Raw genomic sequence first — 20,176 nt, 5'->3', positions numbered from 1 at the left:
GGGAACCATTTACAATATCAAATTGCATGATCAACAGTTACATAGGAACATAGGAACAGGAGTAGGCCATTGAGCCCCTTGAGTCTGTTCTGCGATTCAATGCGATCATGGCTGATTTGTGACCCAACTCCATATACCCGTCTTTGGCCCAAATCCCTTAATACCTTGGGTTAACAAAAAGCTATCAATCTCAGATTTAAAATTAACAATTGATCTAGCATCAATTGCCATTTGCAGAGGAGAGTTCCAAACTTCTACCACCCTTTGTGTGTAGAAGTGTTTCCTTATTTCACTCCTGAAAGGTCTGGCTCTAATTTTTAGACTATGCCCCCTAGTCCTAGAATCCCCAATCAACGGAAATAGTTTCTCTCTATCTACCCTCTCTGTTCCCCTTAATATTTTGAAAACTTCGATCAGATCACCCCTTAACCTTCTAAATTCTAGGGAGTACAACCCTAATTTGTGTAATCACTCCTCGTAATTTAACCCTTGGAGTTCGGGTATCATTCTGGTAAATCTATACTGCACTCCATCCAAAGCCAATATATCCTTCCTACGGTGTGGTGCCCAGAACTGCTCACAGTACTCCAGGTGTGGTCTAACCAGGGCTTTCGATAGCTGCAGCATAACTTCTACCCCATGTATTCTAGTCCTCTAGATATAAAGGCTAGTATTCCATTAGCCTTTTTGATTATTTTCTGTACCTGTTCATGTCATTTTAGTGATCTATGTACCTGGACCCCCAAGTCTCTTTGGACCTCCACTGTTTTTAGCTTTTCACCATTTAGAAAGTACCCTGTTCTATCCTTTTTAGGTCCAAAGTGGATGACCTCACATTTGCCTACATTGAAATCCATTTGTCCCAGTTTTGCCCATTCACTTAATCTGTCGCTATCCCTTTGTAATTTCATCCACACTGCCTACAATGCCGCCTATCTTTGTGTGATTGGCAAATTTGGATATATGACTTTCTATGCCATCATCTAAGTCGTTAATAAATACAGTGAATAGTTGAGGCCCTAACACAGATCCCTGCGGGACACCACTAGTCACATCCTGCCAATTAGAGTGCCTACCTATTATCCCTACTCTCTGTCTCCTGCCGCTCAGCCAATTTCCTAACCAGGTCAATAATTTGCCTTCAATTCCATGGGCTTCTACCTTAGTTAACAGTCTCATATGTGGGACTTTACCAAATGCCTTCTGGAAGTCCAATAAAATGACATCCATAGACATTCCCCTGTCCACTGCTTTAGTCACCTCCTCAAAAAATTCAATCAGGATTGTCAGGCATGACCTACCTGTCACAAATCCATGCTGGCTCTCTCTGATCAACTGAAAATTTTTGAGGTGTTCAGTCACCCTATAATTATAGACACTAGTAATTTCCTGACAACAGATGTTAGGCTAACTGGTCTATAATTCCCTGGTTTCCCTCTCTCGCCATTCTTAAATAGCAAAGTGACATGCGCAATTTTCCAATCTAAAGGAACAGTTCCTGAATCGACAGAACTTTGGAAGATTATAGTTAGGGCATCTGTAATGTGCTCACCTACTTCCTTTAAAACCCTGGGATGGAAACCATCTGGTCCTGGGGATATGTCACTCTTTAGTGCCATTATTTTCTTCCTTACTGTTATTTTACTTGTGTTAATTTTATTGAGTCCCTGTCCCTGATTCAAAATCAATTAAGCAGGAATGAGGTCAAGGAAATAAGTGATGGGTCTCATGGGCAAGATAAGCATGGCGAGGGCATGAGGGGAGATGGGAGAGAAACTCGGTAGATACTCGGGTTCAGGACTAGGGCAGGGGGAGCCTTGGGTGGGGGGAGGGCATTTGGCTTGGTGGGAAAGGGAAATGGAGGGAAGCCACAGAGGCAGCTGAACAGTGGATCTCAATTTAGTGACAAATAAGTCCATGGGCTCTTTGCACTTGTTGCTAAAGGTGAGGGTGGAGTGGGCAGGGCAGAAGGGTGTAAGGAGATGGTTGTTAATGGAGAAAATAAGTTGAGTTATCTTTGATCTTCAGGATGATCCTGGAATAGTGTGCAGTTTTGGCAGAGGAGAGTGAAGCCCAATTGTACTTGATGTGGTCCAGCCAGATCTGATGATGGCTACTCCTGCTCCTATTTCTTATGTTCTTATGTAAACCAGTTGTGTGCCAGATATGGTCAAGTCTGCACTGCTAGAGCTTGAGGGAGTGAATACGCGGGCCATAGCCGGAGCAATGACCAGGGTGGGAGAGCGTAAAGATATTGCTGGGGCTAAGGGCATCAGAGGTGGAGATGAGGGAGTGATTGAACAAATCAGCATCTGCAGAAGTATTGTGGTCAATGCTTTTTAAAAAATCAGCTCCCATATAGTTGATGAACAATGACTGTAAAAGTTTCAGAATCTTAACAGATCATTATCTTATTTTTAGTCTGTGAAAGAGGAAAATTTGGTCACAATTGCCAAGAAGAATGTAAATATCAGAGGAGCTGCAGTGGATACAGGTTCTGTCTGCCCGATCCCTATGGGTGCTCCTGTGCCACAGGTTGGCGTGGGAGGAAATGCAGTGAAGGTATGTATATAAACCAATATTCACTTTATAGAGGTGCCTTGAAGCCTTGTTATGCGGTGGACAAAACTAAAATGATAATGAAATGTTAATGCTCATGATCAAGGAATGTGTAACGGTGAAGTCCTGGGACTGGGTAATTGCATCATAAGAATGCTTTCAGACAACAAATTCTGAGTTCAAGCACAGCTATTACACTTGGCACTAATCTTGTTTTGTCCCCAGAACACCGAAGGGCAGATTTTCCCTTTTTCCTGACCTTTACACCAGAAGAACTGAGTGTTCCCCAGGGGCAAAGGTCAGGAAAGCTTACCCTCAAAATTCATTGCATTGGCTTTTGGTGTTGAACGACCCAGTGGGGAATCTCTGATCTATTATACAGCGGAAATCTGCTGCTACAAATGGCAATATCCACCATCTGTGTGGATGCAAAATGGCACAGCAAGTTTCATTGTCCGAATCCTCTAGAAAGGCACCATGCCTGAAGAGAAAAGGTTAGCGAAAACCAAAACTTCATTCAAAATAGAGCTTGATGTGAATGATGGGGACACATTCAATCAGGAACACTGCAGTCCGCTGGCCAATATCTAAGCCGAATCTCATTGACAAGTCTAGCAAACAAATAGTTAGCACTTTCGGTGCTTAAACTCTCCAGTACCGTATTGTGAGGCAATAATTCATTTTCAATCTAGTTGCAAGGCCAACTTACTCAGCTTCAGTAGATTTCTCAGGCCCAGACTACTAATGTCCCTCCGAAGCCACAGAGGGGTAGTGGGAAGAGTTACTCCGGTTATTAAGTGTAACAATATCATAGCTGCATTGAAAAATAATATATTATCTATGTCTCTACAACCATAGCAATTTTTCCTTGAATATAAGCACAAATCTCCATTAGCCCAACAGAATGGAGAGGCTCCACAGAGTCCCTCGTTCACTCAGGAAATGTGTTTCTAATTCAACTGCCTCAGATTCTTCTATAATTTTCCTCTTTGCCACAGGAAGGAGCTTTCTTCCTCTGCCACCTCCCTGAACAAATTCAGACATAACAAGAAAAAACTGCATTTATAGACTGCTTTTCACATCCCAAACCACTTGTGGCTGAGTATTTACTTTTAAAGTCCAGTCACTGTTGTGCTGTAGGCAAACAACAGTGACTACAAGAAAGAAATGAAACAGGCGTGCTCTCTCCACAGGCCTCGTACCAGCTATCAGATTCAACAGAGAAAGCTCCATATACGTACACTCTGAGCCCCAAGGTAATCAACCGAAACTCAAAATAATTATCCATCCCCACATCTCTTAACATTTAATCTGAGCCACTCTCCTTCACAAACAAAAAGCACCCCCTCCCACCATTTTCATCATCAAGCTTCATGGAGCACATCACCAGTTAGCTACCAATGACAGCTGGTTGCTGTGCATTCATGGTAGTATAGTGGTTATGTTACTGGACTAGTACTCCAAAGGCCTAGATTAATGATAACGGGACATGAATTCAAATGCCCACCACAGGCAGCTGGGGAATTTAAATTCAATTAAATTAATCTGGAATTAAAAACTAGTATCAGTAATGGTGACCATCGAAACCACCAGATTGTTGTAAAAACCCATCTGGTTCACTAATGTCCTTTAGGGAAGGAAATCTGCTGTTGTTACCTGGTCTGGCCTATATGTGACTCCAAACCCACAGCAATGTGGTTGACTCTTAACTGCCCTCTGTGGTTCAAAAAGGTCACTCGCCACCACCTTCTCAAGGGCAATTGGGGATGGGCAATAAATGCTGGCCTTGCCAGTGACGCCCACATCCCATGATTGCAGAAAAAAAATTCAACTCACCAGTGCCTTACAATGGCGTGGGGCCACCCAGTTTCAGCTAATTTTTTTCGGGGGGGGGGGGGTTTATTTCTGATTTAGTGGCTGCTTCTAAAATGTTCATTGCAATCCGCCTCCGAATCCCTCATGCCCGGCTGAACAAAATGCCATCAGCTGCTGCAGGTAACATCTCGCTGTTTCACTCAGCTAGCGAAGGGACAACTAGTCAGGGATTCAGAGGCTGAATAATATATCAGTAGTGGGAGCTGTTGTATTGTTTACTGTGCTCAGCCTCTGCGTGCCCGTGTGCTGCCAAACAAAAAGCCACCAGTTTAGCGAGTTGCCACTTAGTACCCTGCTGTCTCGCCCAGCTGGCCGGTTAAATAACAGCTATTTGGGGGGGTTCAAAGGCTGAACATTTTAAACAGCTTTTAAAACAGTTAACCTTGTTCAGCCTTTGCAGAAAAATGTACAGGTTCCTAGCTGACCGTTTTCTGGTAAATTTATTTGAGTGATCGTTAGAGTAGCCCATTCCTGAAATTGTCATAATTAAATTCACAATTCTAATGTTCAAATCCGTGAAGAAAGTGCAAGTTCACAACAGGATTCCCACCTGGTGCACCTTGTTCTACCAGCTGCATGTTATTCTAGAATAAGCAGCTAGCTGTGTGTTCTCTTATGTGTGTATTATACAACTCGCTGTGTGTTGTCCTGTATAAAATACGCAACTAGCAGCAAGTTTTCTTGTATGTAGTAAACTCCCAGCTATGCATTACATAGTGTTATGCAGTATGTAATGTATTGCTAGCTATCGATTATCCTGTAATATATCATTAGCTACATATTATCCTATAAGTAATACGCTACCAGCTGCGTGTTATTCTTTAAGTAACATATTAGCAACATGTTATCTTATATGGACTGCACTACTAGCTCAATTTTATCTTCTATGTAATATACTGATAACTGCATGTTGTCCTATATGTAATACATCACTAGCTGCATCTGATTTGACCTATTCTGACCCAGTGATTATGATTTAAGTCACCTAATTATTTTATTGTTTGGTGTAGATAGCTACCTGATTAAATTATGTTCACAGACTGTAGCCCTGACACCTATGGACCAGAATGTAGGCTGAAGTGTCAGTGTCAAAATGGAGCATCATGTGATCGATTCCATGGCTGCAAATGCCCAGTGGGATGGCACGGCCAGTACTGTGAGAAATCAGGTACCAGACAGCATGATTTCACACGTGTGCGTGTGTGAGTGTGCATGTGTGTGCGTACGTGCATGTGTGCGGGCATGTGAGTGTGTGCGTGCGGCATGTATGTGTGCATGTGCCGTGTATGTGTGCGTGTGTGTTTGCTTGTGTGCATGTGTGTTTGCTTGTGTGCATGTGTGTGTGTGTGTGCTGTGTGTGTGTGGCATGTGTGTGCGCGTGTGTGCACGTGAGTGAGCATGTGTGTGTACGTGTGTGCGGCGTGTGTGTGCGTGCACGTGTGTGTGTGTGTGTTTGCCTGTGTGTGTGTGTGTTTGCCTGTGTGTGTGTGTGCATGTGAGTGAGCATGTGTCTGTACGTGTGTGCGGCGTGTGTGTGCGTGCATGTGTGTGTGCGTGTGTGCCTGCATGTATGCGCACATGTGTGTGTGTGTGTTTGCCTGTGTGTGTGTGTATGTGTTTGCCTGTCTGTGCGTGTTTGTGTGTGCATGTGTGCCTGCATATGTTTATTTTCCTAGGACGGATGGTTGTTTGTTCCAAAATAAATAGCACCACTTTTACAAAAAGGGTTTTCTTCTCCTTTGATCTTGGGTCATCAACAAAAGTGCAATGTTACTGTGACACTCAAATCATCATGTTTCACCCATCAGCACTCACCACACTATGATTCACTCCAGTATTACTTGTGAAAAATGAAAAAAATCTCACTGATGCAGTAGAATTCCTGCTTAAAGGTTGCACGTAAGGCCGGTGGTAGAGTAGAAGAAACTTTACTCTGTATCTGGCAATCCTACACCTGACCTGAGTGTGCTAGACACCGGGTTCAAAAGTGGAACGAACACCCCTTACCTTCATGAGTACAAAACTTCACCTTAATTGGCAGGCAAAACTGTAATAAAACAATGGGCTGTCTTTAAAGAGGAGATGGTTCAGGTACAGTCAAGGTACATTCCCACAAGGGGGAAAGGTAGGGCAACCAAAGTCAGAGCTCCCTGGATGACGAAAAAGATAGAGAGTAAGATGAAGCAAAAAAAAGGCCGTATGACAGATGTCAGGTTGAGAATACAATTGAGATCCAGGCTGACTATAGAAAATTCAGAAGGGAAGTGAAAAAGGAAATAAAAGGAGCAAAGTAAGAGTATGAGAATAGATTGGCAGCTAATATAAAAGTGAATCCAAAAGTCTTCTATAGGCATATAAATAGTAAACGGATAGTAAGAGGAGGGGTGGGGCCGATTAGGGACTAAAAAGGAGACCTACACACAGAGGCAGAGGGCATAGCTGAGGTATTAAATGAGTACTTTGCATTTGTCTTTACCAAGGAAGAAGATGCTGCCAAAGTCATAGTGAAAGAGGAGGTAGTGGAGATACCGGATGGGATAAAAATTGATAAAGAGGAGGTACTAGAAAGGCTGGCTGTACTTAAAGTAAATAAGGCACCAGGACTGGATGGGATACATCCTAGGATGCTGAGGGAAGTAAAGGTGGAAATTGCGGAGGTCCTGGCCATAATCTTCCAATCCTCCTTGGATACGGGGCTGGTGCCAGAGAACTGGAGATTTGCAAATGTTACACCCTTGTTCAAAAAAGGATGTAAAGATAAACCCAGCAATTACAGACCAGTTAGTTTAACCTTGGTAGTGTGAAAACTTTTAGAAATGATAATCCAGGACAAAAATTAGCAGTCACTTGGACAAGTGTGGATTAATTAAGGAAAGCCAGCACGGATTTGTTAAAGACAAATTGTGCTTAACTAACTTGATTGAGTTTTTTGATGAGGTAACAGAGAGGGTTGATGAGGGCAATACGGTTGACATGGACTTCTAAAAGGCGTTTGATAAAGTGCCACATAATAGGCTTGCCAGCAAAGTTGAAGCCATGGAATAAAAGGCACAGTGGCAGCATGGATATGAAATTGGCTAAGTGACAGGAAACAGAGAGTAGTGGTGAACGGTTGTTTTTCGGACTGGAGGAAGGTATACAGTGGTGTTCCCCAGGGATCGGTACTAGAACCACTGCTTTTCTTGATTTCTATTAATGACTTGGACTTGGGTGTACAGGGCACAATTTCAAAATTTACAGAATACACAAAACTTGGAAGTATAGTGAACAGTGAGGAGGATAGTGATAGACTTCAAGAGGACATAGACAGGCTGGTGGAATGGGCAGACACGTGGCAGATTAAATTTAACACAGAAAAGTGCGAAGTGATACATTCGAGGAGAGGCAATATAAACTAAAGGGTACAATTCTAAAGGGAGTGCATGAACAGAGAAACCTGGGGGTATATGTGCACAAGTCATTGAAGATGGCAGGGCAGGTTGAGAAAGCGGTTAATAAAGCATACGGGATCCTGGGCTTCATAAATAGAGGCATAGAGTACAAAAGCAAGGAAGTTATGATGAACCTTTATAAAACACTGGTCCGACCTCAACTGGAGTATTGTGTCCAATTCTGTGCACTGCACTTTAGGAAGGATATGAAGGCCTTTGAGAGTGTGCAGAAAAGATTTACAAGAATGGTTCCAGGGATGAGGGACTTCAGTTACTGGATAGACTGGAGAAGCTGGGGTTGTTAGCCTTGGAGCAGAGATGGATGAGAGGAGATTTGATAGGGGTGTTCAAAATCATGAGGGGTCCAGATAGAGAGAAACTGTTCCCATTGGTGGAAGGGTCAAGAACCAGAGGACACAGATTTAAGTGGATTGGCAGCAGGACCAAAGGCGACATGAGGAAAAACGTTTTTACGCAGCGAGTAGGTATGATCTGGAATGCACTGCCTGAGAGGGTGGTGGAGGCAGATTCAGTCGTGGCTTTCAAAAGAAAATTGGATAAGTACCTTGATATGCCTATCAATTAGTCCAATAAAAGGCGACGAGTTAAGAACGTAACTGAAGGTTTTTATTGGCTAAATAACAGAGCCCACCCTCGTGGGTGATCCGATCCAACAGGGAGGAATACTAGCCAGTCAGCTACCTTTATACCTGGGCCGGTAATGGGCGGAGTCGGAGGTGGTCAGCCCAGGTATAACAGTGCGACAAGAGGCGACCTCGTGTAGTGATGTGACAGTGAGAACAGTGAGAACAATATACAGTGATAACTATAACAGTGGTTTACCACATTCACCCCTTGTTTAGATTAGAGTCCGGCGGGGTGAAGTGTATTACCAGCTCTGGTATGTCAGTCTGTCCGGAGGCTTCGTTAGCCTCTCCGATCGTCGCAGCGGCGGTGTTACATTATCCGGTGTTAAAGCTGGTGTCTGCGTAGTCGGCAAAGGCTCGTGGGGTTCCGACATGCCGTCTACCTCGGCTGGACTCGGGGGGTTGGGAGGGGGGGGTGAGGGTGCGAGGTCTCGTAAGGAGACAGTGTCCTCCCGTCCGTCTGGGTAAGCCACATAGGCGTACTGGGGGTTGGCGTGCAGGAGGTTCACCTTCTCGACCAGGGGGTCCGTTTTATGGGCCCTCACGTGCTTTCGCAGCAAGACGGGTCCCGGAGAGGTCAGCCAGGTTGGTAGGGTGGTTCCCGTAGTCGACTTCCTGGGGAAGACAAACATTCGGGCATGGGGGGTGGTGTTAATGGCAGTGCAAAGTAGTGACCGGATGGAGTGCAGCGCAATCGGGAGGACCTCTTGCCAGCGGGAGGTTGGGAGGCCCTTAGACTTTAAGGCTAAGAGGGTGGCCTTCCATACCGTCGCGTTCTCTCTTTCCACCTGGCCGTTCCCTCGGGGGTTGTAGCTGGTGGTCCTGCTTGCTGCAATACCCCTCTCCAATAGGAACTGACGGAGTTCCTCGCTCATGAAGGAGGCGCCCCGGTCACTATGTATATAGTTCGGGAACCCGAACAAGGCGAAGAGTTTGTTCAGGCATTTAATGACCGTGTTACTGGTCATGTCTGGGCAGGGGAAGGCAAAGGGGAAACGGGAGTACTCATCAACGATGTTGAGGAAGTACACATTACGGTCGGATGACGGTAGGGGCCCCTTGAAGTCGATGCTCAGACGCTCGAAGGGGCGGGTGGCCTTGATCAGGCTTGCTCTGTCCGGCTTATAGAAGTGCGGTTTGCACTCAGCACAGATCTGGCAGTTCCTGGTCATGGTCCTGACCTCCTCGATGGAGTATGGCAGGTTGCGGGCCTTAATGAAATGGTAGAGTCTGGTGACTCCGGGGTGGCAGAGGTCATTGTGGAGGGTCTGAAGTCTATCACTTTGCGCGCTGGCGCATGTAATGCGTGAAAGAGCATCAGGGGGGTCGTTCAGTTTACCGGGCCGGTACAAGATCTCATAATCATAGGTGGAAAGCTCGATTCTCCACCTCAAGATTTTGTCGTTCTTGATCTTGCCCCTCAGCTTGTTATTAAACATGAAGGCAACCGAGCGTTGGTCGGTGAGGAGGGTAAATCGTTTGCCTGCCAAGTAGTGCCTCCAGCGCCGTACTGCCTCCACAATTGCCTGGGCTTCCTTCTCGACCGACGAGTGTCGGGTCTCGGGGCCCTGTAGGGTCCTTGAGAAGAAGGCTACCGGCCTACCCTCCTGGTTAAGGGTAGCGGCTAGGGCGAAGTCGGATGCATCGCTCTCCACTTGGAAGGGGATTGACTCATCCACTGCGTGCATTGTGGCCTTGGCTATGTCTCCCTTAATGAGGGAGAAGGCCGCGCACGCCTCTTCCGTGAGGGGGAAGGATGTGGTTTTCAGGAGGGGTCTGGCTTTGTCCGCATAATTGGGTACCCATTGGGCATAGTAGGCGAAAAGCCCCAGGGTTCTCCTAAGTGCTTTTGGACAGTGGGGGAGGGGTAGCTCCATGAGGGGGCGCATTCTTTCGGGGTCGGGGCCGATGACTCCGTTCTCTACTACACAGCCAAGGATGGCAAGGCGCGCTGTGTTAAACACGCATTTCTCCTTATTGTAGGTGAGGTTCAGCCGTTGGGCCGTACGGAGGAATTTCTCCAGATTCACGTCATGGTCCTGCCGGTTGCGGCCGCAGATGGTGACGTTATCGAGATAGGGGAAAGTGGCCTGTAGTCCGTTCTGGTCAACCATCCGGTCCATCTCCCGTTGGAAAACCGAGACCCCGTTGGTGACACCAAAGGGGACCCTAAGGAATTGGTAGAGGCGGCCATTCGCCTCGAAGGCGGTGTACTGGCTGTCCTCCGGGCTGATGGGGAGTTGGTGGTAGGCCGACTTGAGGTCGATGGTCGAGAATACGCGGTATTGTGCAATCTCATTGACCATGTCCGATATGCGGGGGAGGGGGTATGCGTCCAGCTGGGTGTATCTGTTTATGGTCTGGCTGTAGTCGATAACCAGGCGATTTTTGTCGCCGGTCTTGACTACCACCACCTGGGCACGCCAGGGGCTGCTGCTCCCCTCAATAATGCCCTCTTTCAGGAGTCGCTGCACCTCAGAGCTAATGAAGGCTCTGTCCCCAGCGCTGTACCGCCTGCTCTTAGTAGCGACAGGTTTGCAGTCGGGGGTGAGGTTAGCGAACAGGGAAGGTGGCGGTACCTTGAGGGTGGATAGGCTGCAGGTGTTACGCGGTGGGCGGTTTAACTTTCGCTGGTTGTCGACTGTGAGTGGGGGGAGGGGTCCACCGTATGCTAGGGTTACACTTTGGAGGTGGGATTGGAAGTCCAGCCCTAGTATGACGGCAGCGCACAGCTGGGGGAGTACGAGGAGTTTAAAATTTTTATACTCTGTCCCTTTAACCGACAATGTCACGACACAGTAGCCGCTGATGTCTGTGGCGTGCGACCTCGATGCCATCGAGATGCGGCTGCGCGTTGGCAGGACGGGGAGGGAGTAGTGGCTCACCGTGTCTGGGTGGATGAAGCTCTCCGTGCTTCCGCTGTCGAACAGGCAGGTCGTGGCGTGGCCGTTGACTTTGATGTCCATCATTGAGCTGGCCAGGTGGTGCGGGCGGGCTTGATCCAGGGTCACGGAAGCTAGGGTGTAGATGAGCGCGTCGTTGTCATGACAAGATGGCGGCGAAGATGGCAGCCCCCGTAGTTCACATGAGGCTCTGTTTAAATCGTTTGCCCCGCACAAAGATGGCCGCCCCTGCTGTTCCCATGAGGCTCTGCAGGCTTCGGCTGCCCCGCACAAAGATGGCCGCCCCTGGTTTTCCCATGAGGCTCTGCAGGCTTCGGCTGCCCCGCACAAAGATGGCCGCCCCTGGTTTTCCCATGAGGCTCTGCAGGCTTCGGCTGCCCCGCACAAAGATGGCCGCCCCCAGGGTTCGCATGAGGCACTGTTGGCTTCTGAGGATTTGCTTCTGCAGGCCTTGGAGAAGTGGCCTTTCTTGAGGCAGGTTTTGCAGGTCGAGTTTTTGGCTGGGCAGCGCGACCTCGGATGCTTCTCCTGGCCGCAAAAGAAGCAGCCAGCGGCCCGATCGGGGTTGCCTGATGTCGGGGCCGGTACCGGGGCTAGCGGGCCCGGTCGGATCCGTGATGCAGACGCTGAGGTAGGTCCCGGGGGCAGCGCTGTGAAGGGTGGTGGGGTGGGGTCGGGCCCGAGTCCCAGGGTCGCGAATAGTACCTGGCAAACGCTTCCTGGTCTTGCTGGGTGGCCTCTAGGGTGAGGGCGAGGGCTTCGGCCTTGTCCAGGTCTATGTCCTTAGCTTCAAGCAGTCTTTGCCGTGTGTAGTCGGAACGTAGGCCTCTCACCAAGGCGTCGCGGACATTGTCTTCCATGTTCGCAGTAGCCGTCACCGCTTTAAAGTCACAGTTCCTGCCGAGTTGTCTCAGCGCTCGTGAAAATTCAGCTATCGATTCTCCTGGCTGTTGCTGGCGAGATCTTAAGAGATGCCTAGTGTACATGTAGTTTACCGGGCTCCGGTACTGCTGTTTCAGTAGGTTGATGGCGTCGTCGTACGTAGTCATGTCCTGGATGAGTGTATATACTCTCGGGCTCGCTTGGGCTTTCAGGACTCTTAGTTTGGATCTCTGAGGGACGACGGCTTCCTCCAGGTACGATTCGAAGCAGTCCAGCCAGTGTTTGAAGTCGTTGGCTGAGTTTGGTGCCTGTGGGTTTAGATCCAGGTATGGTGGTTTCAAGGCTTGCAGCCAAGCCGGCTGGTGTGGCCCGTTGTCTGGAGGCTGCTGTTGCTGTGCTGCTGGGTGAGCTCCTTGCTGTTGCTGTTCATTATCAGACATCTTTAAAATTTAGTCAATAAAATTGATATGCCTATCAATTAGTCCAATAAAAGGCGACGAGTTAAGAACGTAACTGAAGGTTTTTATTGGCTAAATAACAGAGCCCACCCTCGTGGGTGATCCGATCCAACAGGGAGGAATACTAGCCAGTCAGCTACCTTTATACCTGGGCCGGTAATGGGCGGAGTCAGAGGTGGTCAGCCCAGGTATAACAGTGCGACAAGAGGCGACCTCGTGTAGTGATGTGACAGTGAGAACAGTGAGAACAATATACAGTGATAACTATAACAGTGGTTTACCACATACCTGAAGGAAAATTTTTTCGCAGGGTTATGGGGGAAGGGCGGGGGAGTGGGACTAGCTGAAGTGCAGAGAGCTGGCACGGGCTCGACAGGCCAAATGGCCTCCTGTACTGTAACCATTCTATGATTCTATAAAAATCTTCAGTTAGTAGATAGTGGCCGAGTTGGCTTGTTATATTGCCTATGATGATGGTCACTGTAATATTTGTGGGAATCAATAATCAGAGATGACAATGGATGCATTGTTTTATTTTTATTACACTTATTTTCATCCTACCCTCCCTTTCTGAAGGTCTCTGTCTTCGCTGTGGCGAGGTCCATTGATACTATTTGCCCTCAGCTAGCTTGCTCGAGTGGCCATTTTTCATTAGGGAGCCTTGACACTGAGTGGCGGCAGGCCGTGTCAACCACGGAAAGAATCACAGGCCAAACCCGATCCTCTCCTCGTGCATGCAGTTCCAGCAGAAAAGTTAGCAGGAGCAGGAACCATCGCTGCTTTCCTTCCTCTGTAACCTAGAGGCACTGAGTCGAGTTTAGTGCTCCGTCCGCCGCCTGGCTGAGATCAGGATACACCTAAGATAAAACCTGAGACCTTCCTGGCGGCAAGGCCCAGCTATTCCCTAGATATATCCACTGGGCCATCAGGGAAGCTGGATGTTCAGGGGTTGATTGTTGAGGTGGAGGTGTTGGTGGCTGTCATGAAATAAATAATGTTAATTGTCATAAGGATCTTGTGAAATTGCTGATGAAGGTGGCCATGGTGATTTTTCTCATGGTGTTAGGTGGGGTACTTGTTGGGGTAAAAGTTGATTAATGTTTTCTGCGGATTACATGATTTAATGTAGGACATGAGTTCTTTGTGGTGGTTGTGATATGGCAGATCAGTTGCTGATGTGGGTACAGTGGTCTAGTGGTTATGTTACTGGACTAGTAATCTAGAGTCCTTGGACTAATAATTCAGTAGAAGGTGAGTTCAAATCCCACCGTGGCAATTTGAGAATTTCAATTCAGTTTTTTTGAAATCTGGAAATAAAAAACTGGTATCAGTAAAAGTGCCCATGAAGCTGCTGGATTGTCCTTAAAAACCCGTATGTCCTTTAGCGAAGAAAACCTGCCTTTCTTACCCAGTCTGGCCTACATGTGACTCCAGTCCCACACCATCGTGGTTGACTCTTAATTGCCTTGGGAAGTGGCCGAGCAAGTCATTCAGTTGCATCAAACCGCTCAGCGGTTCATGAAGAAGGCCCACCACCACCACCATCTTCTCAGGGAACTAGGGTTGGGTGAATCAATGCCGGCCCTCCCAGCGACATTTGTTTCCCGAGAATGAACAATAAAGGAAAAAGGTAGTGACATCGTTGGAGGCAATGATGTTGGTGCTTGGATCGGTATGGAGATTTTGGAGGTGCTGATAACATAGACAGAGGTGGTCTCCACAATATTGTATACTTAATAGAATATTCAGTACCTATTAAGTAATGTAGTAATATATTTAGTCACATTTACTAATATACAGTTGATTTGTTTCCCTTAAGATCACATCCCTAAGATAGTGGACACCTTTACTGAAGTTGAACTGAACCTTAAGTCAAGTCCGGTGATGACATGTTCTGCCTCAGCAAAACCCCTGCCCGCCAACAGCGACATTCAGATCCGCAAATCTAATGGAGATATTCTAAAGGTGAGGCTCCCACGTGATATTTCTCTAACTTGCGGACATTGCACACCTGAATTGGGCTTCAGAGCTCGAAGTACAGGCCAAAAGATTGTTACCACCAACATTTTTTATTTATCGGAACAACGGTTAAGGACATTATTCCAAACTTTTGCCATTAGTAGGAGTTCCTACATCCACACTATTACATAGAATTACGTCGAATTTTACAGCACAGAAACAGGGAATTTGGCCCAACTGGTCCATATCGGTGTTTATGCTCCACACAAGCCTCCTCCCACCTTACTTCATCTCACCCTATCAACATATCTGTGACATTATAGAGAAGTGTGACAGTAGTATGATCACAGGAGGAGAAACAAGAGCTATAGACACAGCAACATGGTCTTAGGGGAGAGGTCTGTGAGCTACAGACACAGCAACATGGTCGTAGGGGAGAGGCCTGTGAGCTATAGACACAGCAACATGGTCTTAGGGGAGAGGTCTGTGAGCTACAGACACAGAAACATGGTCGTAGGGGAGAGGCCTGTGAGCTATAGACACAGAAACATGGTCGTAGGGGAGAGGCCTGTGAGCTATAGACACAGAAACATGGTCGTAGGGGAGAGGTCTGTGAGCTATAGACACAGAAACATGGTCGTAGGGGAGAGGCCTGTGAGCTATAGACACAGAAACATGGTCGTAGGGGAGAGGTCTGTGAGCTATAGACACAGAAACATGGTCGTAGGGGAGAGGCCTGTGAGCTATAGACACAGAAACATGGTCGTAGGGGAGAGGTCTGTGAGCTATAGACACAGAAACATGGTCGTAGGGGAGAGGTCTGTGAGCTATAGACACAGAAACATGGTCGTAGGGGAGAGGTCTGTGAGTTATAGACACAGCAACATGGTCTTAGGGGAGAGGTCTGTGAGCTACAGACACAGAAAAATGGTCGTAGGGGAGAGATCTGTGAGCTACAGACACAGAAACATGGTCGTAGGGGAGAGGTCTGTGAGCTATAGACACAGAAACATGGTCGTAGGCGAGAGGTCTGTGAGCTATAGACACAGAAACATGGTCGTAGGGGAGAGGTCTGTGAGCTATAGACACAGAAACATGGTCGTAGGGGAGAGGTCTGTGAGCTATAGACACAGAAGCATGGTTGTAGGGGAGAGGTCTGTGAGCTATAGACACAGAAACATGGTCTTAGGAGAGAGATCTGTGAGCTATAGACACAGAAACATGGTCGTAGGGGAGAGGTCTGTGAGCTATAGACACAGAAACATGGTCTTAGGAGAGAGATCTGTGAGCTACAGACACAGAAACATGGTCGTAGGGGAGAGGTCTGTGAGCTATAGACACAGAAACATGGTCGTAGGGGAGAGGTCTGTGAGCTATAGACACAGAAACATGGTCGTAGGGGAGAGGCCTGTGAGCTATAGACAGAGAAACATGGTCGTAGGGGAGAGGCCCATTAGCTCTGAACACAGCAACCTGATTGTTGGGGAGAGGTCTATGAACTCTGAATACGACAGTATGATCACAAGGAGAGACACAGGAGAGCTGTACACACAGCAATTTGATAGTAGAGTGAAACACAAGAGGTGTACACGCAGAAATATGATCACAGGGTGAGAAGCGAAACATTGCAGACAGGTTTGCAGAGTCTCCTAATCTGAAGATAAGCACAATGTGGACCGTGTACATTGCTCTGTATGGTTTAGTCACACCAGCTGTGCTTATCAATGGAGAAACATTTCAAACAATGATTGATGTAAAATTTGAACACACCTTCTGTAAAAGAGGTGAAATATTGCTTAGTTGCTCATTAATCATTTACTGGCATTAATAAGAGTCAATAAAATTGCAACTCTACATAACCAGTAATGACTTAAACATCACAGTCGGTGTGGGCACTAGGAGCTCAGTAAAGTGGACATGTGAAATTTAACACTTTGTCCCCTTGTAGTGTTATAGAACCATAGAATGGTACAACACAGAAGGAGGCCATTCGGCCCATCATGCCTGTGCCGGCTCTTTGGTAGAGCTGTCCAACTATTCCCACACCCCTGCTCTTTGATTCAAAAACACCGAGTGGTACATTTGGATTATAGATTTTAAATCCAAGCTCGGACTGGCTCTGCAGAGATCTCTGTTTTGAGCTCTGAAGTAATGGTGGTCATAAAGTCATAGAGTCATAGAGTTATACAGCACAGAAAGAGGCCCTTCGGCCCATCGTGCCTGCGCCGTCCATCAAGCCCTGTCCAATCTAATCCCATTTTCCAGCATTTGGTCCATAGCCTTGTATGCTATGGCATTTCAAGTGCTCATCCAAATGCTCCTTGAATGTTGTGAGGGTTCCTGCCTCTACCACCCTTTCATGCAGTGAGTTCCAGACTCCAACCACCCTCTGGGTGAAAAAGTTCCTCCTCAAATCCCCTCTAAACCTCCTGCCCCTTACCTTGAATCTATGCCCCCTTGTTATTGACCCCCCTACTAAGGGGAAAAGTTCCTTTCTATCTACCCTATCTATGCCCCTCATCATTTTGTACACCTCAATCAGGTCCCCCCTCAGCCTTCTTTGCTCCAAGGAAAACAACCCCAGCCTGTTTAGTCTTTCTTCATAGCTGAGGCGCTCCAGCCCAGGTAACATCCTGGTGAATCTTCTCTGCACCCTCTCCAAAGCAATCACATCCTTCCTATAGTGAGGCGACCAGAACTGCACACAGTACTCCAGCTGTGGCCTTACCAGCGTTTTGTACAGCTCCATCATAACCTCCCTGCTCTTATATTCTATGCCTCGGCTAATGAAGGCAAGTATCCCATATGCCTTTTTAACCACCTTATCTACCTGTTCCGCTGCCTTCAGGGATCTATGTACATGTACACCAAGGTCCCTCTGACCCTCTGTACTTCCTAGGGTCCTACCACTCATTGTGTATTCCCTTGCCTTATTTGTCCATCCAAAATGCATCACCTCGCACTTTTCAGGGTTAAATTCCATTTGCCACTTTTCCGCCCATCTGACCAACCCATTTATATCGTCCTGTAGCCTGAGGCTTTCCTCCTCGCAATTTACCACCCCACCAATTTTCGTGTCATCTGCGAACTTACTGATCATACCTTTTACATTCTCATCCAAATCATTTATGTAGATCACAAACAGCAAGGGACCTAGCACCGATCCCTGAGGTACCCCACTGGACACAGGCTTCCAGTCACAAAAGCAACCTTCGACCATCACCCTCTGCCTCCTGCCACTCAGCCAGTTTAGGATCCAACGTGCCAAGGCATCCTGGATCCCATGGGCACTTACCTTCTTGACCAGTCTCCTATGCGGAACTTTGTCAAAAGCCTTACTGAAGTCCATGTATACCACATCCACAGCATTTCCCTCATCCACACACCTAGTCACCCCCTCGAAAAATTCAATCAGATTGGTCAGACATGATCTTCCCTTGACAAAGCCATGCTGACTATCCCCGATTAATCCTTGCCTCTCCAAGTGGAGACTAATTTTGTCCCTCAGAATTTTTTCCAATAATTTCCCTACCACAGATGTTAGGCTCACTGGCCTGTAATTCCCTGGTTTATCCCTGCTACCCTTCTTGAATAATGGTACTACGTTAGCTGTTCTCCAGTCCTCTGGTACATCCCCTGTGGCCAGAGAGGTTCTGAAAATTTGTGTCAGAGCCCCTGCAATCTCCTCCTTTGCCTCACACAGCAGCCTGGGATACATCTCGTCCGGGCCTGGGGATTTATCCACTTTTTGGCCTGCTTTGGTGTGGAGCGGTTTGAGATGATAAATTAAAAGCATCGTCTGAGAGCCAGAGGGCCAACTATCCTGAGTTTAGCAGCCAAATAGCACCTCAGAAATATGTTGCCTTTCAGATGGCTCCACCTGACTGGGCCTGAGGAGGGCACGACAATGTAAATTACAGGCAGTGAATGTCAGGTGCCTTTGCACTCAGATTCCCTGTAACAGCACCAGGTGCGATTCAAGGACAAACTGCTCGCTGAATTACCTGACACTACAGCCGCCAGTCCTGCCGTTTCCGTGCTAACTGTCATAAGAGATAGGCTGATATTACGAAGAAAGGGTTTTTTATGTTTGGATTTTGACTGAAAATTGTTGCAATTAATGAGGGAGACCGTGCTTAGTGCCTTGACACCTCTGCCTTTGCTAACTTACATAGAGTGGTTGAGGTGGAAACCACTGCATCTTTTAAAGGAAAATTGAATGTTGAAGCAGAAGGTGGTACAGGGCTATGGGGAGAAAGCAGAGAAGTGGGTTGGATTGCTCTGGTAATGAGCCAGCACAGATACAATGGGCTGAATGGCCTTCCTCTGTGCCTCTATGGTTCCAATTAACGCTCCATCTCCAATCTCCCTTTTCACTCCAAGGCCCATGTTGTCACCTCTGACATTCATGTCCATTTCTCCTGCAACACCCCCTTTGAATCTCTCCAATCAGGTTCCTGCTCCTGCCACGGCATTGAAGCAGCCCGAGCCACAGTCACAACTGACATTCCCTGCGACGGTGATGCATTATCCCTGCTTATCGTCCTTGACCTCTCTGCAGCCTTTGGCACAGTTGATTGCACCATCTTGCTCCAACATCTCTCCTCGGTTGTTCAAACAGATCAATGTTGTGAACAATCTGGCTCAGCCTGAGATATTGGTCGAGAGGGAGTGGGAGTGAGAGGTGGGGGCTGATGGAGGCAGGGTGCGGAGTTTGTGCTGGGGCCTGATGATGATGACTTGTCTTCCCCATGTTTAGCTGAAGGAAATTACAATTCATCCAATATTGGATGTTGAACAAACAGGCTGATAGCATCGGGTCAGTAGAGGAGTCAAGAGAGATGGTAAGAAGTAGAGGTGGGTGTCATCAGTGTACATGTGGAAACTGAATCCATGTTTGTGGATAATGTCAGCAAGGGGCAGCAGATGAGGAGGAGGAGGGGACCGAGGATAGATCCTTGTTGAGGGAGTGGCAAGCCATTGTTAGAGAAGCTATCCCTACAACGGCTCATTTTCTGAATGGCAGGCAGTAACAAGTGGGGTACCACAGGGATCTGTCCTGGGCCCCCAGCTGTTCACAATTTACATTAATGACCTGGATCAGGGAGTCGGATGCAGCATTTCCAAATTTGCAGACGACACTAAACTAGGAGGTGGGGTGGGCTCAGAGGAAGAGACCAGGAAGCTCCAGAGCGATTTGGACAGACTGGGCGATTGGGCGGATAAATGGCAGATGCACTATAATGTGGACAAGTGCGAAGTTATCCACCTTGGGTGCAGGAACGGGAGGGCAAATTATTATTTAAATGGCAATAGATTGGGAGAGGGGGAAGTACAGAGAGACCTGGGTGTTCTTGTACACCAGTCACTGAAGGCGAGCATGCAGGTGCAACAGGCGGTCAAGAAGGCAAACGGTATGCTGGCCTTCATAGCAAAAGGGTTAGAATACAGGAACAGGGATA

General features: G+C 47.4%; 1 protein-coding gene across 1 annotated transcript in view; it reads left to right on the top strand.

Annotated features, from left to right (window-relative positions):
* The window catches only part of tie1 (tyrosine kinase with immunoglobulin-like and EGF-like domains 1), a 162,923-nt gene that overhangs the window by 71,804 nt on the left and 70,943 nt on the right, over positions 1-20,176 (top strand). The window contains exons 6-8 of the mRNA XM_085983239.1: positions 2,422-2,562; positions 5,474-5,602; positions 14,575-14,720. Of these exons, the coding sequence (XP_085839365.1) occupies positions 2,422-2,562; positions 5,474-5,602; positions 14,575-14,720 (416 nt within the window). The remainder of the gene's footprint in view (positions 1-2,421; positions 2,563-5,473; positions 5,603-14,574; positions 14,721-20,176) is intronic.

Source organism: Somniosus microcephalus, chromosome 3 (assembly GCF_052327205.1).
Source record: "Somniosus microcephalus isolate GS21.2 chromosome 3, FLI_Smic_1.0, whole genome shotgun sequence".
Taxonomy (NCBI): domain Eukaryota; kingdom Metazoa; phylum Chordata; class Chondrichthyes; order Squaliformes; family Somniosidae; genus Somniosus; species Somniosus microcephalus.
The sequence above is the reverse complement of the archived record's forward strand: the minus strand, read 5'-3'. Positions and strand labels throughout refer to the sequence as shown.